General features: G+C 39.4%; 1 protein-coding gene across 1 annotated transcript; it reads left to right on the forward strand.

Annotated features, from left to right (window-relative positions):
- The first annotated feature begins 3,007 nt into the window (after positions 1–3,007).
- LOC110103088 lies at positions 3,008–4,063 on the forward strand. Its single transcript, XM_020831653.1, has one exon. The coding sequence runs from the start codon at positions 3,008–3,010 to the stop codon at positions 4,061–4,063; it is 1,056 nt and encodes a 351-aa protein (XP_020687312.1).
- The last annotated feature ends 7,594 nt before the right edge of the window (positions 4,064–11,657 follow it).

The following is an 11,657-nucleotide window of genomic DNA, read 5'->3' on the forward strand; positions in this document are numbered from 1 at the left end:
AAGAGCCTACCGCACCAAAGTCCAGGCCACACTCAAACAAAGCAATAAAAGAAACTTAGAAAAAAGACATGCTTTTCTAAGGCGCACACAGTAAACAAACAACGTATGTTTTTGTATATAAGTAAAGTGAAATGAATGTAAATAGGATACAAGTTATTACAAACAAATTTGACAGCTGAGTTGTCTGTCATTGTACAACCCAGTCAAATTATTACAGACTCTACTTAGGGGGGGGGGTATTCAGGCTCTTGAATTCTGGATGGACGTAGGGCTTTACCTTTAACAGGTACATCCTTCTAGTCCGCTTCCTTCTTTTTGCTTCAAACTCGCACAAGTTTTACATCCTACTTCTATAAAATACATTTGGAAAATATAAAAGACTCAAACTTGTAAAATAGAGCTACACGCAGTTTATATTATAATTATATTATATTCCAAAATTAGCCTAGCACTTAGAGTGCTAAGCACCTGCTTCTATCCTGTTGGCCATGTCTCTTGGGGGGTTTTAAGTAGCGCCTGCAAACAAACAGCATTATGATAATCATGATTTAATTTACCCTCTCTTGGAGATAGCTACATGTACAGAAAACATATATATATATATATATATATATATATATATTTCTATATTTCTATACTAACCACTTAAGGGTAAGTACCCACAACGTAGACAATTTAAAAGTCATCCACACCAAATCATCAATCACATGCACACAAAGAAAAATCCTAATCCTAGTATGCCTAAGGGGTTGTGCATCTAAGTGTGTTAGGCTTGTGTGATATGTCACACTAAGGGTCCTCTTAGAATTTGGATCTAAGGAAAAAGTGTCCAATATATAGCTTTTGAGCTCAATATTGGAGAAATTTTCCCTAGCTTTTGGAGCTAGAAAAGGAATGAGTACTTATTTTAGCTTTGAGGCTAAATAAGGGGGAGAAAGAGAGTCCAACACATAGCTTTTGAGCAATGTGTGGAAGAATTCTGCTTAGCTTTTGGAGCTGAGAAGAGAAAGTGGGAATCCAACATTTAGCTTTTGGGCTAAATGTTGAAGAACTCTCTCTATCTTTTGGAGTTAAAGAGAGGGAAAAATCTCTTACAATTTGGAAGTTGGAGGAGAGTTGAGAGAATATGCAACTTAAGGATTACAAATTTATGAAAATCTTTGAACACTTTGATGTTCAAAGAGAGGGTTGCATCCTTCCAACTTGAGTTTGAAAGGGTGGAGGGATGTAGGATTTTTTAATCCTAAGTTTGAGAGAAAACTACTTGTTGCTTTTGGTTCAACAAGTAGATTGATTTGGAACATGATTGAATCACTCAATATGGGTTGAGTGAAAGAGAGCTTCATACAACTTTTGAGTTTTAGGAGTGTGGAAATTTCTCTACAGTTTTGGGTTAGTAGAGAAGAGAGGGGATAAAATACAACTTGAAAGTTGCAAGTTGGAAAGATTCCTTTGAACATTTTAGTGTTCAAAAGAAAGGGATATTCACCACTCTAACTTGAATTTATGGGATGAGAATGATCTTTACGATTCCTTTTGAATTGTAGAAGAAGAAAAGAATGTGCAACTTATGGGTTGCAAATTTCTGAATGCCCCTTTGAAAATTTGGTGTTCAAAGAGAGGGGTACACCCTCTTAATTTGGGTTTAGGAGAGTAGCGGGGAAGAAAATAAGGTGCAACTTGGGTTGCAAACTCTTGAAAGTTCTTTGAACATTTAATCATTCAAAGAAGAATGTACACTCCTAATTTAAGTTAGGAGAATGAGAGCATCTTCCTATGATATATGAGTCATAGAAAGGGAGAGACAACAAGCAACTTGTAAGTTCAAGTTGAAGGGAAATCCCTTGAACATTTGATATTCAAGTGGAAGATGTAAATTCTCCCAATTTTGAGTTTGGGAGGGTGAATAAGGAGTTGAATATTTCCTACAATTTTGGCTTGTAAGAAAGTGGGAAGGACTTGGAGAATTCCCACAACCTTAGCTTGTTGGAAAGGGAAAAAGACTTGTGCATTACAAGTTTGGAGAATTTCTTTGAGCATTTGATGTTCAAAGAAAAAGGGGAGGGACATACACACACATTCACCCATTTTTAAGCTAGGTGAATGGAGAGATTTTCTACACTTTTTGTTTGGTAGAAAAGGAAAAGAATGTGCAACTTAGAGGTTACACATTCTTTAGTGTCCTTGAACATTTAATGTTCAAAGGGGGATAACCATTCTCATAAATTTGGGCTTAGGAGAATGAGAGAACTTTTTACAACTCTTATGTTAAGAGAGAGTAACAAGCAATCTTTGGATTGCATGTTGAAAGGGATTCCTTGGACATTGAGTATCCAAGAAATTTTCATTTGCCTAAATAGTGGCTAAGCAAATGAGATGAAAGAACTCGATGTTTGATCTCAAGTTCAAGAGTTTACAACCTTATGCGTGGGGAGATTGGTGATAGCTCCCAAGGCAAGTTAAATGTCATGCAATGATATATTTGGAAACTTGAGGAGGTTTCAATCAATACATATGAGAGGGATGATGATTGTTTGTTGACTTTGTCACAACAAACAAAGGATTGGTGGCTTAGAATTTATTTCTAAGGTTTAGGACCATGTAACGATAATAGTTGGAGCCTTTAGAGACTTCAAATTATCATACAGGAAAGAGAGGGGTATCCATTTGTTGGTTTTGTGACTCAACAAACGAAGGAGAGAGCTTAGGATTTGGCCACAAGCTCCAAATGATTCATGCAATGATATGTTTGGAGACTTAGAGAGGTCCCAATTGATCATGTATGAAAATGATGGGTAGATTATTGTTTATTGACTTTGTCTCAACAAACAAATGCTTAGCAGAGTGGCCAACTTTTGTTAACAGTCTAGAAACAACAGAGTTAAAGCTTAGCTCTTTTATTTCAGAAGGGTAATGAAACAGTGATCAACTACATTTATTCTTTGGGGAGCAGCGGGTAAATCTCATAAGCAAAATTCCTATTAATGCAGGTAGGAGGTATGATCTTATGGAACTGAAATTTAAATATTCTGGGAGATCTATTGCTGCCTTGGCATTTCAAGCGGTAACAGAACAGAGTGAAGGAACTGCTCACTGGATGTGGATGAAAGAATTAAAATTGAGACCGAATATTGAACTCTTTTGGTGGAGGCTTTGTAATGATGCTATTCCCTCTAATGATTTTCTTTTTAGAAGAAGATTAAATAATTTCTCAAGATGCCCGAGAGGATGTAAAGAAGAAGAGAATGGATGCCATATTGCAGGGAAGTGCGATAAGCTTCGAACGGTAATTTCTATTCTCAATGGCTGGGGATTCCAAGTTCCTTTTTTTGATAATATTTCAGAATGCTTGGAAGGTTTAAAGAAGCTTGTTGGAAAGAAATCTTTAATTGCTAATATGTATTGTACAACTACTCGGCTAGTTTGGAAAAGCAGATGCAAATTAATTCATGATGGCATAGAAGACTCGGTTAATTCTTTGGCTGCAAATGCAGTTTCTACATCTACTGTATGTAACTTTATTAACTCTTATTCGGATAACTGGGATGTCAACCAGCGTAAGCTTTTTTGTTCTTGGCATCCTCCTCCACCCGGCTGGATTAAAATAAATGTAGATGCCTCTCTTTTGAGGAATAATGTGGCTGGTTTTGGAGGTGTGGCAAGGGATGATAAAGGGAGATTTCTGATAGCTTTTGGAGCTAAACTTATGCATTGGGACATTGCTCAAATGGAATTGATGGCAGTTTTATACTTGAAAAATATCATTCGGGATTGGATGATTGAAGCTCAAGGAGTTATTATTGAAGGGGATAACTTCAATATTATAAAAATTCTGCGTTTGGTGATGAAGACCTGGAAGGTTAGTAAAATAATTGATGATAATTTAGCTTTCCTTCTAGATTTCAACCAAGTTTTGTTCTCTTTTTCAAATAGAGATTGTAACAAATTAGCGGATGTTTGTGCTAATTTGGCTTTAAAGAAATCTTTTATTTGGGAGGATCTTAGCTTTGAGGAAATTCCTCCTTCATTCTTGTTTTGCTTGAAGGAGGAATATGATCTTTAGGGGTGACTTGAATAGTTTGTAACAGTGTTTTTTTTCAACTTTCAATGCTATTGCATTTCTTCTCAAAAAAAAAAAAAAAAAAAACAAACGAAGGGTGAAAGAAATTTAGGATTTGGTCCTAAAAATAAAGGACTCATGCAATGATATGTTTAAAGGCTTGAGGAGCCTTAGAATATCCTGCATGAGAAGAAATTTGTTTGTTTTTTGTGTTCCAACAAATGGGATGGGAGGAACTTAGAATTTGCTTCTAAGTTCAAGAATTTAAGGCATGATGCATTTTAGGATTTAGAGAAATCCATAACACAATGCACGACGAAGATAGGTGATAGCTCTTAAGGTAGACTATGAGACATGCAATGAGGTATTTGAAGCTTTGAAGAGGCTTCAAAGGTCATGCATGAAAGGGGAAGAAAATTGTTTGTTGATTTTGTCTAGACAAACAAGAGGGGGTTGACTTAGAATTTGTTTTTAAGACTTAGCACCATATAATGATATCGGTTGGAGCCTTTGGAGGCTCCAAGTTATCATTCATGAAAGAACACAAATATTTACTTGCTAGCTTTGTGTTCTAACAAATAAAAAGAAGAAAACCTTTAAATTTGATTCTAGGTTTAAGTAGTTCACTTAGTGATATATTTAGAGGCTTGAGGAGTCTCAAATCACTATGCATGAGAGGGTATTTGTTGGTTTCATGTTCCAACAAAAGAGGTGAAATAATTTGGGAGTTGATTCTAAATTCCCTCAAATTCATGGAAAGATGTGTTTGGGGCTAAAAGGAAGCTCGAAACAATCATGAATAAAATGTACAATATGTAGTTTGGAACTACAAATTGAAAATGTCATCTACCTATATAGGTTAGGCAAATAAGATAGGCTAGATTTACAATCCTAAGCCTAAAGATGGAATTCTTTCATTGATCTTTGTGTCTCATATAAAAGAAAGAGGTAGCTTAGATTTTTGGCTCTAAGCTACAAAATCTTCATATAATGATAAGTTGGAGTTTTAGAGGATTCCAAATCATCACATATGAGAGGAGAAATGTTCATTTGCTAACTTTATGTTGTTAGCAAATGGAATAAGGACTTAGGGTTTGATCCTAGAGTCTCGATTCATGCACTATAATAATTGGTGCCTAGAGAACGCCCCAACTACTATGCATGAGGGACATATAAGGAAGAGAATTTACTACTCTCCTATAAATGTTCTAGATTCGTTTGAAGGGGAGAGGATTAACTCCCTAATGCGTTGGAGAGTTTTCCCAAATTAAATTTGATATGATTTTGGGAATTTGAAAGTTTCTAGGAATATCCTAAACATCCGTTTTGGCAAGATCTAGGGGAAACCTAAAAGTACACAATTGGAGCTTCTAGGATAGAGCTAGAATTCACACAATCTAACATTTGGAGCCTTGAGGATGCTCCAAATATTATGTATGAAGGGGAAAAATGTAAGGAAGAGAGTTCCTCAAAGTTTTGAATGAACGTTTTGGATTCATTTGGAAAGGAGAGAATTGATCTCCTACAATTTCTAAGAGGTCTCACAATCGAATTTGACATCATCCAAGAAACATAGAAATACGAATGAAGTTTGTATGTTTAGGGGGGCGAACATATGCTAAGTTTGACTATCATTACACTTGAATCCCTCAATTTATAAATTCAACTAATCATGCTTAAGTAATTTCAATGCATGATGGTGTATGATCCATAGACCTTTGAATGTCAGGGAATACACCACCTTTGCTTTAAAAGCATTTGGAAATTATATGAGCATGCTTACAAATTTGTGAATTTTGGATACAAACAAAAAGTGAACAAATAATCACCATTTAAAACAAACTAAACTTGATGAAAGGCTTGTCATGAATTTGGTTGGTTATGAATGTCATGAGATTTACAACATAAGTCTTTGGAGACTTGTAGTAAACCTCACAGCGATTTGTACCATAGATCCTTTTGCTAGACCAAACAACCCCACTACAAGTTTCCACCAAATTTATTAAGCAATGAACTTTAGCATACATAACATATCCTAAACACATGTCAATTTTGTCATAGTGCGTCAATCTAAGAAGCCTAACCTAGCATGCGACATTGTAAAGAAAAGTTTTCACCCTAACATTTAATTTCTAGGACAAATGAAATGTCCTAGCCAATGGTTCAAACATAGGTGATGGAGGAGATGCATAAATGCAAAATCATACACTTTGGGAGGTGTTGGACACCAATCCAACATTTCCACACGCATCAAAATCCTCTCCGGACTCTCACCTAAGAGCCAACAAATGGAAATCACAAAATTTTCATAGTCTTTGTGAAGTGGACAGCTAATAAGGGGTTTTGGGAGAGCAAAAATCAAAGTTTCTAAGGACCTAGGGCATGGGGGTGTCAACCACATATCAATTGGCCTTGGGGGACACTAGGTTAGTGTTATACCTCTCCCAGATTATCCTAGCGCTCCTATCCAAGCTCCAAGCACTGTCCAAGCTCCAATTTAAGCTCCGGATCGCTGCAAAGCTCAATCCAAGCTCCAGAGTTGCTCCAAGCCGTTCCTAGAGAGGGAGATCGCTGTCCAAGCTATTCCGGTCGTCGCCGCCGCTGTCCAAGGTGATTTGAAGTCTCCGAATAGCTGTTGGGAGAGTTTTGAAGCCCTCTTTTGTTGTTTGGAAGTTTCCAACAACTTCCAACTTGCTACGAACTCGCCAGAGTCGAGAGAGGAAGAGGTAGAAGCCTTCCTTTGGACAAGGAACCGCACAAATACTTCTTTAGATGGGGTTGGGGTCTTCGGATCAGAGGGGGGTCGCTACCTGGAGCTTGAGATTTCGGAAGATCCGGTGGATGAGAGGGACAAAGCTCTTGGTGGGATAGACCAAGGGTCCAGAGGTCGCGGATGAGGGATCGGAGCTTCGCACGCGAAGAGGAAGGGAATCCCGCCTTCCTCTCTCTCGCTCTCTCTGTTGGGATGGGCCGCACGAAACAAAACCAAAACAGGGGAGCCGAATCAGGCTCCCCCTCTCTTTATCCGCTTCCTTATGGACGTGAATCGAGCCATTGAGCCGCCCGATACATCCCATCGCTGCCTCATTTCGTGAAACGAGAGAAAATATACTCAAGTAGATTTTCTGCCCAATTGATGTGAAATTGGGTGGGATTTGGGGGGAAATCTCAACCCTATATCTCAAATTTTGATTTGAGAACAGAATTCAACCCAAATTGACTGATTTGGGTTGAAATTGAGTTCGAATCGAACTCGACCTGAACCGATTTGGGTCGATTTGAGTCCGTAGGAGTCAGTTTTGTAAAATTAAGCTCGAATTGGCGCCGAATTGCATCGAATTGGGCTAGACGACTCTCGACAGGGTTTGATTAGTTTTGATTTGATTTTAATTATATTAAATCGAATTTAATTTGGCTAAAACAAATTTAATTTAATCAAATCGGGGTCTTATTTGTGTTGATTTTGCCTCGATGATGATCGATTGAGTTGATCGAGCGCGATCGAGCCTAGGCGGGCTCGACCGTGGTCGGGTCGATACAAAAATGTTCGTTGACAAGATGCCCTTAACCTAGGACCCATAAGGATCAAATCTATAGGCTGTCTAGGTTGGTACCCGTATATAATTTCAGCGGGACTTAGACTCGTGGTTCGATTAACAGAATTGTTATATGCGAATTCAGCTATAGGAAGTTTGGAATCTCAATCCCTAATATGTTCTCCTACTAGGGTCCTTAGGAGGTTACCTAGAATTCTATTAACAACTTCAGTTTGTTCATCAGTTTGCGGGTGAAAGGTAGTGGGAAATTGGAGTTTGGTACCCATTTTGTGCCATAAAACCTTCCAAATTTAACTAGTGAATTTTACGTCTCGATCCGACATTATGGTTTTGGGTAATCCGTGAAGTCTAATGATCTCATCGAAGTAAAGCTTTGTGATTCGGGAGACTCTAAAAGTTTTGGAATAAGGGAGGAAATGGGTCATCTTAGAAAAACGGTCGACTACCATAAAAATGGAGTCATGCTTTCTAAAGGTTTTAGGTAGTCTAAGGACGAAATCCATATTTACGTCCTGCCAAGGGCAATTGGGTACTGAGAGGGGTGTGTAGAGACTGGTGTTCTGTTTTCGCTGCTTAGCTAACTGACATGTATGACATCTTTTAACCAATTAATAAACATCTCGTTTAAGACTAGGCCAAGAAAAACAATGTTTTACAGAGGTGATGGTTTTTGTTTGGCCAAAGTGTTCAACTAAACCTCTAGCATGTAATTCCCATACGAGAAATTCTCGTAGAGAAGTATTGGGAATGCAAAGCTTTTGTGATTTAAACAAATAACCATTTCCAAAAAGAAATCATCAACTATTCGTTCACCTCCAATCGTCAGTAGGGAACGTTTCCTTAAAGTCAGGGCAATCCCTATAATCTTCTTTAATTCGTTCAAATCTACTCACTTCTGCCCTTATTTCTCAGGTTACCATCATACGACAACTTAAGGCATCTGCCGCTTTATTTTCAAATCCTGCATTGTGTTAGATTGTATAGATATACTCTTGCAGGAATTCAACCCAACGACTATATCGGGCATGTTGACGAATATTTTCGCATCGACTTGACCCCGATCGAGCTCAACTAGGCTCGATCACACTCGATCAACCCAATCGATCATCATCGAGGCAAAATTGTTCCAAATTGAGCCTCAATTTAATTAAATTAAACCCAATTTAAGTTAATTAAAATCAAATCAATTTAAATTGAATCCCGTCAAGCATCGTCGAACCCAATTCGACCTGATTCGACACCGATTCGAGTTCAATTTCACAAAATTAAATTGATTGAACCCAATCGGACCTAAACCGACCTAAATCGGTTCGGGTCGAGTCTAATTCGAACTCAATTTCAGCCCTAATTTGTCAATTTGGGCTTAATTTGATTTTCAAATCAGAAACTGAGATCAATGGCTCAGATTTCATCCGAAATTATGCTCAAATTCTTCATTTCTCGCAATGAGGGCTCCTAATTGGTTCATTTGGGCGGTGGGCCTGCTTATGCGTGCTTCTCCAAGCGAATAAGATGAGGATTTAGCTCTCCCATGCGTGGCTTTTGGTCGGTCCGTCCCAGACATAGCGAGAAAAAGAGAGGAAAGGGGGATTCCGCCCCCCTTCATGCGTGTTCTTCCCGTCCCGAGCGAGAGAAGGAATGGGAGGGAAAGAGCCACTAGGCTCTTGCTTGCGGCTTCTGCATCTGTCCAGGCGAGAGGAAGAGGCCGACTAGTGGCTTCTTGCGTGCGACCTAGTCAAGAATTGTTGTTTTCCCTTCCTTTAGAATGAAAGGAATGTCATTCTCGCTGCCATTGCTTTCTTCCTTCAACTAAGGAGCAGAATGTCTATCTTGCCGCTGTTGGGGGTCTTCTCTTCCAAAATCTAGGGCAAGTGCATGCTGAAATCAACCCTTGCTGCAGCCAAGAGAAGGTAGGGAGCCTCTACTTCCTTCCAAATCAACTCCGGTGATATTGAGATAGCAAAATCAGTGGTTTGGAGCACTTTGGATGCCAAAATCAGTCTTCAAAAACATCCAAACAGCAAAAATCAGCAATGTGGAGACTTCTCCCTCCTTCCAATTCGACTCTGGCAACCTCAAAATAGCAAGAACAGCAGTTAGGACGTTCAACGTTCAGGATTGCAATTTGCTGCACCTTGGGCAGCACATTTGTCTTCCGGAAGAGCTTGGACAGGATTTTGAACATTTGGACAGCAGCAACCACTTTCGGAAGCTTGCAAACAGCAGGTCGAAGGCTGTTGAAAGTTTCCAAACAGTGCTTGGGAGGCTTGGGAGCACCTTGGACAACAAAGGAGGCATCCGGAGCACCTTGGACAGCGGCGGTGACATCAGGAGAAACTTAGACAGCAGTCTTCTTCCTTGGGAATATCTTGGACAGCAGCTTGGAGCCTTCAAAGAAGCTTAGAGATCATTCAGAACATGGATTGGAGCGTTAGGACAAACCGGGAGAGGTATAACTCTAAAACTTAGGCAAAATCTTAAGGCTCCTTAGCCAATCACATGTGATTGACTATCCAAAGCTTTTGGTCCCTAGAAACTTTGTTTTTTTGGTCCCTTAAAATCCCTTTGTTGGCTGTCCACTTCGCAAAAAAAAAAAAAAAAAAAACAGTGAAAAAAAAAAAAAAAAAAAAGAACAGTGGAAATTTGGTGATTTCCATTTGTTGGCTCTCATTTGAGGGCCCGGAGAGGATTTTGATGCGTGTAGAGGTGTCGGATTATTATCCAACACCTCTCAAATATATTTTTATGCATCATATTGAGCTTGACACCTTCGCCTATGTGGGCTCCGAAAATTCGGCCTCGGCCTCCACTCGCTCTTCTTATTCGGCGAGGGAGTTTTAACGAACTAAGTTCCGAGGTAAATTTTGGAAGGCAGATGGGTTTGTAGATAAGACACTACCCAGAGATTTCTCCCTCATTTTGTGAGGACTTTATGATCTGGTTCTGGTTTCCTATAGGCGCAAGCCCCTATAGTTAATTACCCCTCCCGATCACGAGAGAGAACTTTCGATTAAGGCTAGTCGTCAATCAGATACGTAGAATATACGTGTTATCTGGCATATAGTAGCAGCATAGGTATGGAATGGTTGGAGATTTGGAAATTTGGAGGATTGATATTTGGGAATTTGAAGGTTTTGAAGATTTGGAAAATTGATATTTAAAAATAGAAATTTCACCATCTAGCACTTAAAGCGGATGGTGGGGGATGCACTTAAAGTGGATGGTGGGGGAATGGATGATGGGCCCGATCAAGATCCCATGGTTCCGTCATCCCGGGCTATCGTGGTCCCTGGTCTACTTAGTCAGAGGAGGTATTCGACCCAACCTGACAGAAGGATCCTTGTCGGCAGCCATGGGTTGCTTCGTCCAAGGGGAACTTGTAGACCGGGGTTGAATATTTGTCTAAGGGGACAAGTTTGAATCCACCTTAGCTAACAGAGGGCTTTGTGCCCTATCAATTATATCATATTGATTCATATCTCAAGGATTTAACGCCATTAAGGAGCGTATTGACTCTGGCCATAACCGCTATCTGTGGTGCCATTTGGCGGCAAAACCACTCGGTTCAGAGGGCCCCGGGTCATAACCGTTTACCTGCAGTGCCATTTGGCGGCGAAACTGCCGGTTAGAGGACACGTACCACGTCCTTACTGGCAAAAGATTGTTTGAGAATGGATCCTAGTGATATTTTCGACTAGGCATTTAGCTCTTTTGTGAGCTGAGGTAAATTTGATTTGTCCACCCCGACAAACTGTTGCGGAGGGTGGATGAATTTTGCTTTAAGTTTTTGATGGATGATTTCAATTTTAAATATTTTTGGAGTTTTGTAGAGTTTTTGGGTTTTTGGATTTTTGGATTTTGGGTGGAGCTTTAAAATATTTTGGAGACATTTGAAAATATTTGGAAACCCCTCCGGTTGAGATATGCATTCAACACGGCCATCATCGGGGTGTTATGGGTCATTTCTCTTTATGGATTGAACCTTGTCACTCTGTCGGGCTGTCGACAGAGGATCGGGTTTCGTAGGTTTTATGCCCTTG

Source organism: Dendrobium catenatum, unplaced genomic scaffold (genome assembly GCF_001605985.2).
Source record: "Dendrobium catenatum unplaced genomic scaffold, ASM160598v2 original_scaffold_235402, whole genome shotgun sequence".
Taxonomy (NCBI): domain Eukaryota; kingdom Viridiplantae; phylum Streptophyta; class Magnoliopsida; order Asparagales; family Orchidaceae; genus Dendrobium; species Dendrobium catenatum.

Bases quoted from the DNA above. Each gene is read 5' to 3' on its own strand.
- LOC110103088 (XM_020831653.1), top strand. From the start codon at position 3,008: ATGGAACTGAAATTTAAATATTCTGGGAGATCTATTGCTGCCTTGGCA.